Source organism: Ursus americanus, chromosome 21 (genome assembly GCF_024610735.1).
Source record: "Ursus americanus isolate L20-20 chromosome 21, mUrsAme1.1.p, whole genome shotgun sequence".
NCBI classification, from domain to species: domain Eukaryota; kingdom Metazoa; phylum Chordata; class Mammalia; order Carnivora; family Ursidae; genus Ursus; species Ursus americanus.
In genome coordinates this window covers 47995055-48011234 of record NC_142147.1, presented here as the reverse complement: position 1 = coordinate 48011234, position 16180 = coordinate 47995055, and the positions used below count along the sequence as shown (strand labels likewise).

General features: G+C 54.9%; 2 protein-coding genes across 4 annotated transcripts; one reads left to right on the top strand and one right to left on the bottom strand.

Moving 5' to 3' along the window:
- Nucleotides 1-1400: 1400 nt before the first annotated feature.
- Nucleotides 1401-6459, bottom strand: PPM1N (protein phosphatase, Mg2+/Mn2+ dependent 1N (putative)). 2 transcript variants are annotated; one of them, XM_045809251.2, is made up of 5 exons: nucleotides 4522-6387; nucleotides 3827-3944; nucleotides 3643-3748; nucleotides 3493-3553; nucleotides 1401-2315 (listed from the first exon to the last, which is right to left on the bottom strand). In XM_045809251.2, the coding sequence occupies exons 1-5, from the start codon at nucleotides 5437-5439 to the stop codon at nucleotides 2274-2276; spliced, it is 1245 nt and encodes a 414-aa protein (XP_045665207.2). In that variant the 5' UTR covers nucleotides 5440-6387; the 3' UTR covers nucleotides 1401-2273. The 2 variants fall into 2 exon arrangements, with proteins under 2 accessions (XP_045665207.2, XP_087727036.1); XM_087870910.1 differs by lacking the exons at nucleotides 1401-2315; nucleotides 3493-3553; nucleotides 3643-3748; nucleotides 3827-3944 and adding an exon at nucleotides 6402-6459 and having other exon boundaries at nucleotides 4150-5722.
- A 259-nt stretch (nucleotides 6460-6718) lies between these two features.
- RTN2 (reticulon 2) lies at nucleotides 6719-14822 on the top strand. Of its 2 annotated transcripts, XM_045809056.2 has the most exons (10): nucleotides 6719-6886; nucleotides 8574-8618; nucleotides 8741-9211; nucleotides 9316-9576; nucleotides 11934-12141; nucleotides 12494-12632; nucleotides 12779-12848; nucleotides 12975-13021; nucleotides 13971-14029; nucleotides 14315-14822. In XM_045809056.2, exons 1-10 carry the CDS (start codon nucleotides 6853-6855, stop codon nucleotides 14394-14396), a joined length of 1416 nt encoding a protein of 471 aa, XP_045665012.1. In that variant the 5' UTR covers nucleotides 6719-6852; the 3' UTR covers nucleotides 14397-14822. The 2 variants fall into 2 exon arrangements, with proteins under 2 accessions (XP_045665012.1, XP_045665092.1); XM_045809136.2 differs by lacking the exons at nucleotides 6719-6886; nucleotides 8574-8618; nucleotides 8741-9211; nucleotides 9316-9576 and adding an exon at nucleotides 10092-10250.
- The last annotated feature ends 1358 nt before the right edge of the window (nucleotides 14823-16180 follow it).

Below are 16180 nucleotides of genomic sequence, written 5' to 3'. Positions count from 1 at the left end.
CAGACGGTGATCACGGGGTCCTGGGATCAAGTCCCACATGGGGCTCTCTGCTCAGCAGGGTCTGCTTCTCCCTCTCCTTCTGCTCCTCCCTCCTGCTCATGCTCACTCACTCTCTCTCTCAAACAAAGAAATAAAATCTTTTTTAAAAATGTCCATCAAGAGGAGGATGGATAACGAAAACCATGGTAGATCCCCTTGTCTGCAGTGCTGAGCAGCAACGAAAAAAAATGAGGCGTGTAAATGGCATGAAAGTAGTCTCTAAGGTATCACTGAGGGGAAGACATAATTGCCAAGTGATACACAGTATGAAAAAAAATCAAGGAAACACCAAAGGTACCACATACATCTGTGTACACGCAGAGTAAAAGGTCTGGAAAGATCCACTCCAAACCTATTATGGTGGTTACCAATAGGATAGAGAATGGGCATTTGATGGTCATAGACATCTCAAGACATCCCAAGCCTCATCTGGAAAATGCCACGTTCCATCCAGCCTCTAGGCTTTGTACGGGCTATTCCTTGCGCCTTGGGACACTCTTCCCTGGGATACTTGCATGGCTGGCCCCTTCTCAGAGATTTCCCTGATCCCCCCGTTTAAAACCCCAGGTGGAAAGCTGAGTGACTAAGGGGTAGGGGGGAGAAAGATTTTTTTTTTTCAAGATTTTATGTATTTATTTGACAGAGAGAGAGTGTGCACGCACAAACACACAAGTTGGGGGAGATGCAGAGGGAGAGGGTTCCCCACTGAGCAAGATCCCAGGACCCTGGGATCATGACCTGAGCCGAAGGCAGATGCTTAACCGACTGAGCCATCCAGGTGCCCCAAGACTTTTTTTTTTTTTTAAGATTTTATTTATTAATTGAGAGAGAGCACAAGCCGGCGGAACAGATAGAGAGAGAGGGAGAAGCAGGCTCTCCACCCAGCAGAGAGCCCGATGCAGAGCTCGATCTCGGGACCCTGGGATCATGACCCGAGCTGAAGGCAGATGCTTAACCGACTGAGCCACCCAGGCTCCCCAAGACTTTTCATTTCTGTACACCATTTTGTACCCTCTGAATTTTGAACCAAGTGAACTTTCTCCCCATTGAAGAAAAAAAAAAGAATACAATTTTTTTTTAAAAAGTAGCCCCCGTACGCCTGGGTGGCTCAGTCGTTAAGCGTCTGCCTTCGGCTCAGGTCATGATCCCAGCATTGTGGGATCGAGTCCCGCATCGGGCTCCCTGCTCAGCAGGAAGCCTGCTTCTTCCTCTCCCACTCGCCCTGCTTGTGTTCCCTCTCTCGCTGCCTCTTTCTCTGTCAAGTAAATAAATAAAATCTTAAAAAATAAGTAAAATTTAAAAAAAAAGTAGCCCCCCTAGACATCTTTTTTTTTTTTTTAAGATTTTATTTATTTATTCGACAGAGATAGAGACAGCCAGCGAGAGAGGGAACACAAGCAGGGGGAGTGGGAGAGGAAGAAGCAGGCTCCCAGCGGAGGAGCCTGATGTGGGGCTCGATCCCACAACGCCGGGATCACGCCCTGAGCTGAAGGCAGATGCTTAACCGCTGTGCCACCCAGGCGCCCTCACCCCCCCCCCGACATCTTATCACCCTGTTCTGTTTTATCTTCCTTGAGACACTTAGTATCTGAGATGATATTATCAGTTCCCTTGTTCGCGGTCTCCCCACACACTGGGAGATGCACCCCCCCCGGGGGGGGAGGGGCAGGATCTCAGTGTTTCTGCCTGGTTGATGGCTGTGAGCTGGGTCTGGCACACAGCAGGTGCCCAGTACATATCTGCCAAATGACGAGACAAATAATGTCTGGGTGGCTTTTTTTTTTTTTTTCCTACAAGAGAAATTTATTTTGAGTTATATATCATTAAAATTTAATAATAAATACTCTCCCCTAACTCCCCCCAAAACAGATGAAAAATGGGAAAGGAAGAGAAGGTTATTGAACTGGGTGATCACGCAAGGTTCCATTCAGCTCAAAATATTTCAAAAACACTTGATTTGGTTTGGGGTGGTTTTTTGGTTTTGGGGTTTTTGTTGGTTTTGTTGTCGTTGTTGTTCAGAGGGTGGGTGGAATTTCCCCTCTCATAAGACCTTCTGTGAGAGGGAAGTAAGCATTCTGGGGTTCCTCCATCCGTTTGTCTTCCTTCCGCTGGTCTGTGTAGCTAGGGAAGGGCAGTTTTCTTCCTTAGTTCCCATGAGGCCCCGGCTGGGTAGAGGGTCCCCAAAGAGTAACAGCTGTCAGGCCTCCAAGTCCAAGGAAGAGTCTCAGTGGGTGTCAGTGGGTGCCAGTGGGCTTTCCGGCCCCATTCGGGCCCTTCTGTAACAAAGAAGGTGGGAAATGGCTAATAAGAACTTCTTCTTGGTTCTCAGTATCGGCTCCCCTACATTCTGGAAGCACCACTCTTGTTTTCCTTTGAGGGGCCGCCATTCCCCATCTCCCAGTCCATCAGGTTTGGGTGGAGTGGACCTCAGCCCCAAGCCTGAGGGGTGGGCATGTGACTCCAGCCTGGCCAGTCAGAGACAAGGGGACTGGTCAGACATGTGGTCCAGTGTGGCCAATGAGAACCAGCCGTGGGACCAGGGCTTCCGCTACTAGGAACCTGGTGAACTCTCTCCCCTGGGGATGTTGGGCTCCTGGGACGGGAGGCTAGAGCTGCAACTCTGCTAGCTCATGCAGAGATCCTGCCTGCAAATGAAGTCAGTGATGAGAAAGTAAAACTAAGAGATGGTTGCTGATGACATCATCTGACAACTGCAGTGGTCATGCCTTCCATCCTTGAACTCTTCAATTACGTGACCCAGTAAGTTCCCTGTTTTGCTTTCCCAGGTGGAATTGGGTGTCTGTCAATTGCCAATCAAACCGTCTTGACAAATCCCTCCTACCGCTGCTGAGGAACTGTCAGCAATCCCCCCTCCCCCTCCTGGTGAGGGTGAGGGTGATAATAACCTAACTCCCTTGGTGGGGGCGGGGGGGGGGGCTTGAGTCCCAGCTCCCTACCTCCCATTTCCTCCCTGACTCCCATTCCCTGCCTTAGTTTATGTGGGTCCACCCACCACCTCTTTGGGCAGCTCCAGATTCTGTCTGGGCCCAATTCACCACTTCTCTCATCCAAGACCCAGACCATCCTCAGAGATGTCCCGGTGGTCATGTGTGAATGTGCATTCAGGTCTTGGGATTGGTCATAAACATTCCTGGATTTTTTTTCTGCCTTATTTATGGATGGAGGGGGTGGTGTTTGGGTTGATGGGGCTTTACAGAGTAATGCGGAGGACACATTTCTCAGGAAGAGGAGCCGTCTCTTCTCTGCTTCTGCTTCCCGCTCACCTGCCCCCATCATGTCCAGCACAATGCTTCAGGGCCAGGAGTGAGAATATATTAATATATCAGGCAAATCCCTTGTCTCCTCTGGCCTCAAGTTACCAAACACTAAAGGAGGTAGGAGGGCTGGGTTACAGGCTTCCAAGAGAAACATTCAAGAACATAGGGTCCTTACCTGCCAGCGGCATCCTGAGGCCTGGCAGAGCTGAGAATAAGCTTCAGCAATGACAGCAGCCCTGGAGAGCAGAGAGAGGCCCTCAAGAGGGGACCCTCCTTCCACCACCCCTTCCCTCCATCCCGTCTCACCGCTCCCCACCCCACTCACTTGCAGTACAGCCCTCCCCCAGGAGGTAAATCTGGGATGTCCTCTGAGGCCAGAGTCCAGAAAACCGTGTTCAGGCTGGGGGGCTCCTGAGCAGAGGAACACAGCTCTGAGAAGGAGGCAAGGATTATGGCAGAGCCCTTGCCCGCTGACCACCCCTCCCGCTACGCTCCCGGAGCCTGCTCACCGGCGACCCTGTGGCCCAGGGCTGCGTCCAGCGCTAGCTCCTTCCTGATCGCCTCCTCACAAGGCCTGGGGGCCCCGGGGAAGCAGACCAGGATGCAGGTCATGTTGTCCAGGCTGCCCTGGAGAAAGTGGAGAAAAGGGAGCCTGGTGGGACACAGCCTCAGCACGGGGCTCCGTGCCCTTGGAAGCGGAGTTTCCCAACAATCTCAGCGTTCTAGTGCCCTCTTCCCCAATCTGGTTAGGCCCATTTCTCTCTAGTTTTGCCCATCTGCCAGTCTAAACTAAGTGCTCCCAGCAGGACCAGTCACCTAGACCACGCCCTCACTCTAACAGAGAAACTGCCCCTTCGTCGAAGCTCCTCCCACTCCGCTGCCCCCTTGCTCTTTCTTCTGGCACTAATCATGCCTCAGGACCCACTCCTAAAACCCAGGGCAGGCCCCTTCCAAAAGACCACGCCCTTTCTCTTAAGTCCCTCCCACTCACCGACCCGGCACTACAAGGCTCTCCCATCTTGCTTCAAGACAGCCCTCAGTCTCCGCCCTCTCCATATTTTGGCCCTGCCCACTCCAGCAGGCCACTCCCTTTAGTGGAGTCTTACCCCCTCCTCTAGTTTGAGGGAGCCTCTCCCTCAAAATCCATCTTCCCTAGATCCTTTAAATTCTTCCCCTCAGTGACTCCAAGCCCCGCCCCCAGGACCTTGCACAGACACGTATCCAATAGCTGCGCGCAGAGAAGCTCCGGGGCCAGGCCCAAGCAGAGGCGCGATGCCACCAGTCCCGCCAGGGCAGCGCCAGACATCGCGTCCCACACACCGTCAGAGGCCAATAGCATGAACTCGTCCTCAGCCTGGCGAGCCAGGGCGGTCACCTCAGGCTCCGCGGAAACGAGCTGCAGCTCAGGGGGCCTTCCCGGAGCCTCTTTGTAAGCAAAGTCGCCCAGCGCCCGGGATACTGCCAGAGAGCCTTCGAGGCGCCGGCGGCGAATGGTCCCTCCCGCGTTGTGGATGCGCTCGCGTTCCCGGGGCCGGAGGGGCCGATGGTCCTCGGTGCTGAAGGCCACGGCGCCAGCGCGACTCAGCATCGCTCGGGAGTCACCGCAGTGCGCCAGGTATAGAAAACGCGGGGAGATGAGCAACGCCACGGCGGTGGAGCCCCCCGGCTCGCCCGGAGGCCAGAGCGCACGCAGCCGTGCGTCCGCGCTCAGGAAGGCTCGGCGTAGCGCCTCGCGCACTCCCTCGGGTTCGCCAGGCGCGGGGCCCAGAGCCTCGAGCACGTGGCCCGGCAGGTGGCGCGCGCCGAAAAGGGCAGCTCGCGCCCCGCCGTGGCCGTCGAGGACCGCGAAGAATGCCCAGCCTGGTGGCAGCCCCGGCAGCACGAGCCAAGCGCAATGCGCGTCCTCCATGTGCGCGCGCCAGCCTTGCACAGCGCTCGCCCCGAAGCGCAGGCCCCAAGATGCGGCCGCACCCCCGTGCAGCCGCTGGACGCATCGCGGCGCGTCCAGGAGCGACTGAAGCCCGTGGTGAGTCCTGCGCCCCTCCTCCTCTTCCTCTTCTGACTCCTGTTTTTTGCGAGCTGGCCAGAGGAGACGCTCCAGCAGGCGGGCAAAGGCAGCCATCCTTCAGCCCTGGGATCAGGAAGCCTCCACCCTCTGCACCTGCCCCCCCTCAACTTCGTTAATCCCTTCCACTGTGAGATTTTAAACCACCTAAATCTCCTTCCTGTGCCCTTGACCTGCATTCAAGTCGAGTTACTAGAAGAGATTGGACTCCTGGGTGTCCTCTCTCTTGCACCTTCAAAGTGATGTTTGGGGTCTGGGTTACGGAAAAATAATAGCAGTAAACAGCACTTACCATGTGCTACCACTATTTTACATCATCTCCGATTTACCGAAAAGGAAACTGAGTCATAAAAGAAGTTTTGCAGGGAAATGAACTCTAGAATTCATGCTCTCTACACTCTTAGCTTCGGGTCCCCAGCTTTGCTCCCTCTAAGATCCGCCCACCTCAGTGGTCCCGCCCCCAGTTTCAAAATCTTTAAATCCTTTATGTTTTCAGTTCGACCTCTCCACTTCTGGGTCTTGCCCTGGGGTTTCAGTCGCTTCTTTTCCAGGTCTTACCCATCCATTCAAACACACAGCCTCAGACGCTCCTAATTTTCGCAGTTTTAGCTCCGCCTCTTAACTACAGTCCCAGTCCCCACATTCTGGCGAGCCTGGCTTTCTCTCCATAGGTTACGTCTACTTTCTGGGCCGCGCCCCCTCCCCTGCCTGTACTTTCCTATTTTTTCTAGGCCACACCTCTACTTCCTTGGTCTTTGACTCCGCCCAACTACCGCCCAATTTAAGCCCCACCCATATCTGAGCCCCTCCCCTTGTCTCAAACTTTCTGAGTAGTTTTTCCTGCCCCCTATCCCACTCCCTCTGGGGTTCTCAACTCGGACCCTAGCCTCGGAGCGGTAAGAGTCTTTATACCCTCTCCTGCATGCCTCCCCTAGCTCCGCCCCAACCCATTCTGAGATCCACGCCCTCATCCTAGGCGTCTTCACCATTCTCTCCGGGAGCCCCTTCCCCTACCTTACCCTGGGCCCCTCCTCTCTTCCGCTAGAGACCGCGCCTTCTTCCAGGAGGCCCCGCCCTTCGGGCCGCCTTCCGCGCCGTTTCCGCCCAGTAGCATAACCTAGCCTCGCCCCTTTCGTACAAAAGCCACGCCCCTCCCTTGCCCGTATGTGTTTACCCGCCCCCCCACCGCCCTTCCTTAGGTTCCGCCCCGCTGGTCCACTGGCCCCGCCCCCGGCCCAGCGCTGCAGTGCCTTCCCCATCGCGGCCCCGCCCGCCCCCGCCGTGCGGAGCAGAGGGCGGCGGCGGCGGCGGCGGCGGCTGCTGCTGCTGCTGCTGGAGCGGCCCGGGAGGTAGAGGCGGCGAGGATGGCGGCGGCGTCGTGGGCGCGGCGGAGATGAGCGCTGGCGGCCCCAGGCCCAGGGCGGCGTGGCCGGAGTGGGCGGGGGTCCCGATGCAGGCCCGAGGAGGGCCATGGGGCAGGTCCTGCCAGTCTTCGCCCACTGCAGTGAGTAGGGGGAGGCTCAGGCCTGGTGTGGGGCCCAGACGCCCAGGTGGGCCCCCCAGTAAGCCCTCCATACCAGGTCGCGGGAGGATTGGGTTGGGGGAGGAGGCGAAGGAGACAAAGGAAGCTCTCCCCTCCCCCCGCATTCCAGCGGCGATGGGGGCGACCTGACCGGAGGACCTGAGTGAGTCAAGGCGGAGGTGGGGAGCACTGAGATAGCCGGCGGGGGTCGCGCCGGACTCTGGGATATGGCGCCGGACCCCACCCAGGGATGAGGAAGCTCTCCGGGAGCTGTCCCCTCGCCCTGGTGCTGGCTGCAGCCGGCGGGGAGGGGAGTTGAATGGAGGGGTAGAGCCAGGGTAGAGAAGAGGGATCTAACCACCATCCCCTATCATCCATCTTCGCATCCCACCTCCGTTTTCTACCCAGACTCAGAGGCTGCCCTGACCTCGCCCAAACTGTCCAACACCGTGTCCCTCGGAAACAGCCATCCCTGGGTTAGGGCCAGGACTCCTGGGTCCTTACTGAGCTCTACCACTGATAAGTAGTAACCCTGAAAGACACCCATTCTACTCCAGGCCTCTGATTCCAGGCCTCCGATTCCCCAGTTGTCAAAACGAGGTGGGGGCGGGGCGGGGGGCATCTGATTTCAGTTTCCAAATGGTATTGAACATCTATTGTGGGCAAAGCCCCAAGCTACCTCTGAAGAGCTAGGTTCCACAATTCAAAATACCTTATCTGATCCTCACGATCTCTGAGACCAGGGCTTGAACAGTCCTCGTCTAACATTTTCTGTCTCACACCCCCGTAGTTCCCGCAACTGAGAATTTCAACACTCTCAGATCTGGCCACTTGCATGTCCTAGGAGTCCAGATGCCAAAATTTCTAAGCATTTGTTATTTCAACACTGAAGAGTATCATCCCAACATTCTAAGATCTTGTGCTTACCTCGGCTTACAAAGGAAAGCCCTACATGATCCCTACCACCACCACCCCTCTGCCCTCATCTCCCACCCCTCTCCCTCTTGGTCACTCTGTTCCAGTCATGCCTTCACACCTCTCTGTTCCCCAAATTTGCCAAGCATAGTGCCTGCCTCAGGGCCTTTGCACTGGGCTTTTTTCTCAGCCTGAAAGACTCTTCCCTAGACATCTGCATGGCTTCCTCACTTCATTCAAGGCTGTGCTCAAATGTAATCTTATCAAAGAAGCCTTCCTGACCACTCTGTCTGAAATAGCACCCTCTCACTTTCTCTTCCCTTACCCTGCTTTATTTTTTTCTGCACACTTAACACCCAACATCATATATTTGTGTGTTGTCTTTCTTGCCTGTAGGGTGTAAGCCCTGCAAGGGCAGGGATTTTATCTGTTTTGTTCACATTTGAAACGGTGCCTGGTACATAGTAGGTGTTCAGTACATGGTTTTTGAAAGAATGAACTAATTGAAACCTCCTAAAATTCCTAATTTGAAGACTCTTAAGATTAAGATTCCTGGATTTGAACTTATAAGGCTGAGCTTCTCATAGCACTATAGTAAGGTTTTACAGTCTGTATATAGAATGTTCTGAAGGTCCTGTGATTCAAATATTCTAAGATTCCTGAATTCGGACCGTCCAAGTTTCCAGGACTGGCACACTTCTGTGATTCCAACAGTCTAAGCTTCTAAGAATCTTTGATTCTTTCCTTCTCGCAGAAGAAGCTCCATCTACAGCGTCCTCTACCCCTGACTCCACGGAAGGTAAGTGGAGGGGGAGGATGTGAGAGCAGAACTTGAAAGGGCTTACTGCTGGGTAGGGGGGTTGAAGAGAGTGGGTCAGGGTCACGCTTAGAGTAGCTCATACCCTCCTTTGCTTACTGCAGGAGGGAATGACGACTCGGATTTTCGGGAGCTTCACACAGCCCGAGAATTCTCGGAGGACGACGAGGAAGAGACCACGTCGCAGGACTGGGGCACCCCCCGGGAGCTGACCTTCTCCTACATCGCCTTCGACGGTGTGGTGGGCTCTGGAGCGCGCCGGGATTCAGCTGCCCGCCGCCCCCGGCCCCAGGGCCGCTCAGTCTCAGAACCACGAGACCCACCCCCTCAGCCTGGCCTGGGCGATAGTTTGGAGAGCATCCCCAGCCTGAGCCAATCCCCAGAACCTGGGCGCCGCGGTGAACCCGACACTGCCCCTCCGGCCGTACGCCCCCTGGAGGACCTAGGGCTCCAGCTGGACCAGCTGGGCTGGGCAGCCCGGGGAGCGGGATCCGGAGAAGACTCTGCCACCAGTAGCTCCACTCCGCTGGAGGACGAGGAGCCCGACGGGTCGGAGGTTGGAGAGGCTGGGAAAGGTGAGATGTCAGAAGTGCTGGGACCAAGCCACAAGGGGTGGGTGGTCTCTCCTCAGGGCACCTCCAAGGTGAAAGCTCACGGCCTTCTCTTTCTAACGCGCCAGAACTGGACCTACAACTCGGACTCCCTCAGTCCGCACCGCCGCCGGAAGTTTTGACTCCGCAGCCCAGCCCCGCCTCTGGAACCCCCCAGGCTGGTACCCCATCCCCACCCCGATCCCGGGATTCGAACTCTTGGCCTGATGAGCCCTCGCTGGACCAGAAGGAGGAAGAGCCGCGAGGGCACCTGGAGCGGGAGCCAATCACGGGGCAGTGCCTCGATAGCACGGACCAATCAGAATTCACATTGGAACCACTCCTTCTAGGTAAAGCTTGTGAGTAAAGGTGCTCCTTTGAACTATAGTTACAGGAGGGTTGGAATTTAAGGGGACCAGCCTCGCGAAGGAAGTGAGGAAAGTGGAGAAGAGGAGGTATTGCTATTGGCTAGATATAAACTCCGCCCTTAAACAACCCCCCCCCCGTTATCTAGATTACCATTGGCTCTTTCTGTAGTTCTCCCTCCCACTTGAGGCATGAGCCCTCCTTTGAACATTAGGATTGGCTGATGGCTAGAAAAATAATCCCTCTTTTGGTGTGCGCCTCCTAGAGGCTGATTTTGGACAGGACAAATCCCTGAAAAAATTAGGCCGTCTTCTGGTTGTGGCCATGAGACACTTACAAGTAAACTCCACGCCTCTTAAAAACGCTCCTCTTCCCTGACCGCATCCACTGGCCAATTGCAAATAGAGCCCGCCTTCTTCTAAAATACGCTTAGCCTCCACGAACGGCCACGGTGATTATAGACATCACTGCTTTTGGGTGTTTACAAAGAGAGCCACCCCTTTTTGGAACTGTCCCCTCCTCTATGGAGAGCCATTGGCTGGGTACAAAGGGGCCCCGCCCCCTACTCCCTCCCTCCGGGTCCCACTGAAGTGGGCAAAATCCCTCAGAAGTAGCGGTGTCCGCAGCCTCTCACTCGGAGCGGAGATGGGGAGTAAAGGTGGGCTTGCGGAGCGGGCTGGTGGGACCGGGATTGGGGGATGGCGTAAATGGGTCCAGATTCTCTCTTATCTCCCTCAAAGCTGCGGGTATGTTTCCTACGGGTCCCAGATTCCCCAGAGCTGCAGGCTGAAGCTGGGGGGGTTGCGGGGGTGTCTAGAGAGAGAGTGGAGGGAGCGTGGGGTCCCCTCTCCCCCGAGCCGAGGCTTTGGGGCCCGAGAGCAGGGAGGCCCCCTCCCCCAGTCTCAGGCCCAGGCGGCGCTGTCACTCAGGACCTGGACAGGCCAGCACAGCTGTGGGCCAGGCTCCCCCCTCCCCCCAGCGTGCCTAAACTTAGACCCCGCCTCAGGCGACCCGGCCCCTCCCCCACCCACTGGCATAGGCCTTGGGGAGGCTGCAAGGGAGGGCCCTGCATTGCGGGTAGGGGGAGGCCTGCCCTAGTTAGAGGTAGATGGGAGGGTGTAAGGACAATACAGAAGTGAGGGAAGTCAGACTCTGAGGGGGACCGGTCAGGTCAGAATTTGATCAGAGTGACGGTGGGAAGGTGGAGGGTCTGGAAGGGTATTGGCCTACCGGTTCAGGGCTGAGATGGGATCACCTTTTTGGAAAGGCTGTTAACATTTAGATGGGCAAAATGAAATATTGGGGGGGCACCTGGCTGGCTCAGTGGGTAGAGCATGTGACTCTTGCTCTCTGTTCTTGATACTGGGTCGTGTCTTCAAGCTCCACGTTGGGCACAGAGCCCATTGGAAAAAAAAAAAAAAGAAACGTTGGGGTCTGGAGGTCAGGGCTCAGGAAGGGCTAGTGAGGTGAATGTAGCATCTCAGAAAGGGGTCAGAAATTTGAATCAGGGCATAGAAAGGTGGATGGTGTTATTAATACATTTAGGACTTAGGCAAGTGCATGCGGGTGGGAGTATCAAGAAAATACCACTTTACACTTGTCGGGTTGGCAAAAAAGAAAAAGAACAATAACACCCATTGTTGGGCAGGATGCTGGAAAAAGATCACGCCCGAGTTGCTCATGGAAACGAGAATTGTTAACAGTCTTGCTAGTAAGCAATCTGGTAACATTTATGACATTCAGAAGCACAGAGCTCGTCCACCCAGCTGTTTCACATCTGGGATTCTATCTCAGAAATAGAACCTCCCTGCAGGGAGGTAAGAATGTCTGTAGAAGGCTGGTCCTTGCAGCACTGTTGAGGAATGGAGGTTAAGAAAACAAGTGAATGACCCAGCAATAGGTCAATATTGAATGAAATGAACGATGCGACAGCCACACAACAGAATCTTGTGGCGCTCTTGTGAAGGATGAATCGAGAGCTCTTCCAACTGACAAGGAGGGAATTCTAGGAGGGAAAAGAGTGGGATGTGTGTAAGGCAGAAAAATGTATAGATGATTCCAATTTTCATAAATAATGACCAAAAATTATATCCACACATAATCTATGGCAGGACTGAGATTAAGGGCACTTGCTGGACGGTTAACTTGGGTTTTCCAGGAGAAGAGGGGAAGCAGCTGGGAATCAAAGAAGATAAGTAGAAATTGGGAAATTGAATTCAGGTGCAGGCCAAGTATGTCAAGAGGTCAAGGTTCAGCCCTAGACGGAAAGTGGGAGGTCAAGAGCTCAGCCAGGCCAGGTGCAAAGCCCAGCCTGACCGCTGGGCCCCCTCTCCCTCCACAGTGGCGGACCTGCTGTATTGGAAGGACACGAGGACGTCAGGAGTGGTCTTCACGGGCCTCATGGTCTCCCTGCTCTGCCTCCTGCACTTTAGCATCGTGTCCGTGACCGCCCATGTGGCCCTCTTGCTGCTCTGTGGCACCATCTCTCTCAGGGTTTACCGAAAAGTGCTGCAGGCCGTGCACCGGGGGGACGGTGCCAACCCCTTCCAGTGAGAACCCCTGGCCCCTAGCCTTGACCTCTGTCTAGACCCCAGTGTTGACCAAAGGGGTGGTCTGACCCTTGACCTCCAGTCAGGCACTCCTCATGCTGACTCTGACCCATCCTGTTCTTGGTTCTGACTCCACCCTGACTCTGAGTCTGACTCTGACTTCCAGCTCTAACCTCTGACCCTAACCCCTTACCCTTAATCCTTGAGCCCATCTCTTGCCCTTGACCTTGACCCTAGTCCATTACATCTGGCCATCTCCTCAAAGCCCTATTTCTTGCCCTTGTCCCAGCCACACCTCTCAGCCTGGGCTGGTCCACACATTGAGGTGCCTGACACCCCTCTGTCCTCCCAGGGCCTATCTGGATGTGGACCTGACCCTGACTCAGGAGCAGATGGAACGTTTGTCCCAGCAGATTGCCTCCCGAGTGGTGTCTGTGGCCATCCAGCTGCGGCATTTCTTCCTGGTAGAAGACCTCGTGGATTCCCTCAAGGTGCCCTGAAACCCCCACTCCTTCCTGGGTTCCCCAGCATTCGCCTTGCTGCCCCTGGGGGGTAGGAGGGCCATTGCTGGGGAAGTTCACAGCCTGGGGAGTGCCCTGTAGGCTCTGCTGACCCTGACCCTGACCCTGACCCCCAGCTGGCCCTTCTCTTCTACATCTTGACCTTCGTGGGTGCCGTCTTCAATGGTTTGACTCTTCTCATTCTGGGTGAGCTGGGAAGGCCGTGGGGGGCGGGGCGGGGAGGTGGGTCATCGGGGTTTGATGGGGGACAGGGTTCTAGACGGAGCTGCTCATCTCTTGGGAGAACCCTCATCCCCATTTCTGTGCCTACAGGAGTGATCGGTTTATTCACTGTCCCCTTGCTGTACCGGCAACACCAGGTGGGTGTGACAGGCTCTCAGTTGGCAGTGTCCCAGCCAAACATGAGTGGTCTGACTCCCCTCCCCGCCCCCACCCCCCACCACAAGCAGTGTCCTACTGACAGATGTCCCTGCCAGAGACAGGAGGATCAACTGGTGTTTCCGCCCCTGGAAGAGTCAGGGTCTGACTGACAGATGTCCCAGCGGGGCACAGGTGGTCTGCTTGCAGCCCCTTCTCGAAGCAGCTAGAGTCTAATGAATATGTCTCAATGGCCAGAGATAAGCATTTTGATTGGTGTCCCCTTTGCAGAGCCAGGATCCGACTGTCATGCCTGAACCCAAGGCAGATAGACTAACCGATGGCTTTCACCCCGAAACTGCCAAGGACTGTCAACATTGGGTGGGACGGCTGTTGCCCAGAACACTGAAAGGCCCGAGGCCAACTGACATATATCCTATCCAAAGACGGGCAGATGGACTGACAGTCCCTTCTCTGGCACAGCTGAGAGCCAGATGATACGCACGCCTGCCAGGGAGAGTACGAACTCCCTCACATGCTGGAATCACCAAGACGCTCAAAGGCGGTCACGCTGTGAATTAAACCAGTACTGAAGTCAATCCACGCAGGGACTTGACAACCAACACCAGTGCCCCACACGCTCACCTGACTCACACACAGACACACGCACGTACAACTCACTCGGAGATTAATAGTCATGCCCAGGAAACAGACTGACTGGCAAATTCCTGTGTGTCTACCTGACATCATTCCCCACGCAGAACTTGGCCCAACCCACCGGCACTTCAGCTTGAACCTCTGACTTCCAAGGCTGTTTTATTAGGCTTAGAGTTGAAGGTGGAGTAGTGGACCGCTCTCCCCAATTTCTCGTTTGGAGGTGGGGGAGGAAGCAGCCTCCTGAATGAATCGTGGGGAAGGACCCCTCCCATCTCTCCTTCTCGGTCTCCGCAGGCCCAGATGGACCAGTATGTGGGATTGGTGACCAATCAGTTGAGCCACATCAAAGCTAAGTAAGGGTGTGGGATGGAGATGAAGGGGATGGGGAGGGGGGAAGCTGAGGAACTTTTTCCCAGATAGTACCTGTCCCTAAATCTCTTTGGGGTTCATGCCCCCTTCTCAAAGACAGTTCCAACCAGGCCATCAGGTGGAGGGCAGGGGCTGGCTTTGGGCACTCAGCTAGTGTGTGTCCTCCCCCCCCCCCCCCCGCCCCCAGCCCCATTCCAGATTTCCCCTTAATTCTCAGATTCCTATGGGTCACTTGCCCCACCTCGTGACTCCACTTGTTTCTCCCTCAGGATCCGAGCTAAGATCCCAGGGTCCGGAGCCCTTGCCTCGGCAGCAGCCGCAGTCTCTGGATCCAAAGCCAAAGCCGAATGAAAGGGGTGTCTCTGCCCTCGGGACGCCTGCCCCCATCCCCCGCAGCCCTCTGCCCAGCTCCATCTCCCTTCCATCCCCACCCTCCCTCCGCCGCCTCCGCCTCCGCCCAAGCCATTTCCCGGCGGGTGTCTGGATCGCTCGCCCCAGGGAGTTTGTGCAAATTGCCTGAGCGGCCAGGACTACATCCCCCAAGAGGCTCTGCTCTAGGAGTCCCGGAAGGGCGAGGGACCTTGGCCGCGGCGCCTGCTGGGACTTGTAGTTGCCTAGATAGGGCACCCGCCCTGCACTTCCGTGACCCCGCCGCTGGAGGCGCCGTGAGAGATTGGTGTCTCCTGGACGCCACTAGCCCCAAAGCCAGGGCTTTGCATGGGGCCCAGGGGAGGCCTGAGCTTGGATTTACACTGTAATAAAGACTCCTGTGGAAAACCCAAGGCCTCCTGTGCTTCCAGCCTCCTCCAGCTTTCACCTTCCTACACCGAAAAGCACCTAAGTGGTATTCAAGGAGGACCCTTCCCCATCTATCCAGAAGAAGCTCCCTGAATAATCTGTTTATATTATGAAATGATTGAGAGGAAGATGAGAGACCCTCCGTCCCAGGGCTAGCCAAGCCTTTGACAACCGCTTTCCATGCCTGTGCCCAAGGCAGACATCACTAGTCGATCCCCACACTGTGTCTGCCAGGCAGCCCTCTCACCTGAGCCCCAGATCTGTGCCCAAGTGCCTTTGGACAGCTCCCTCCACAAACATTTCCAAACCTGTTATTGTCCTGTCTGATTTCTAGCTCAGGGATGTCCGCTCTGCCACTTTGTCATCAGGCTAGAGACCTCGGTATGGCCCTGGATTCCTACTTCCTCAGCCCCAACATCTAGTAAGTCAGGAAGCCGCTTCTATCCTCTCTCTCAAATGTCTCTCACCCAACCATCTCTCTCTATCCACTTGCCTTGGGACCAAGTCAAGGGCCTCATGGCCTTTCTGGGCCTCAGGTTCCAAAACCTAGGGAGAAGGAGGCAGGGGACTGGGTTCTAACGACCCACAAACCTGGATTTGAATCCCGGCTTCCCTACCTCTTGGCTGTGTGACCTTGAGCAAGTGACTTCACCTCTCGAAGCCTCAATTTCCTCAAATGGAAAACTCACCGTAACTGTGCCGACCTGTAAAGCCCTTGGCATAACACTAAATGCTCAGTAAACAGAAGCTGCTTGTGGGCTATGACATCGTTTCCCAAATCTCAGTCATCCCCTCATGACCTTCACGATCTTTCTAGCACCCATTCTGCTTTTCATCTAATATTTTTCCTTAAATTGGTTCATTAAAAATAAAACAAATGTCTTTTAAAAAGAAATGTTTCTTCGCCACCAAGGAAGTCAGTATCACTTGCCAGGAATAGAAGGTAACAGTAAAAATAAACACAAAACTACTAACATTTAAACTGTTTGTTCGTGCAGCACCTAAAATCATCTCACTTGCCTCTAGCGACGCATGTCACATTTTAGGAGATAGATAATGATGTTGCAGGACAAGTATTTACAGCCCGTCTTTGTGTCTGCAGGGGTTGCCTAGCAGCAGCTATGTAATAAAAAAGAAAAAGAAAAGAGGGCTTAAGGGGGCTTCTCTTGTATCCAGATCTGCCAAGCACGGACTGTGTTTTCAATTTCCAAATTAAAAAATTGCCAAATTTCCAAAAGATGCTTTTATTTGCACTTTCCATAAGATAGTGTCGCTTTGTAATGAAGAAGGGGGGAGGGGGTGCCTGGCCTGCTCATTGGAGTGTTCCACTCTTGATC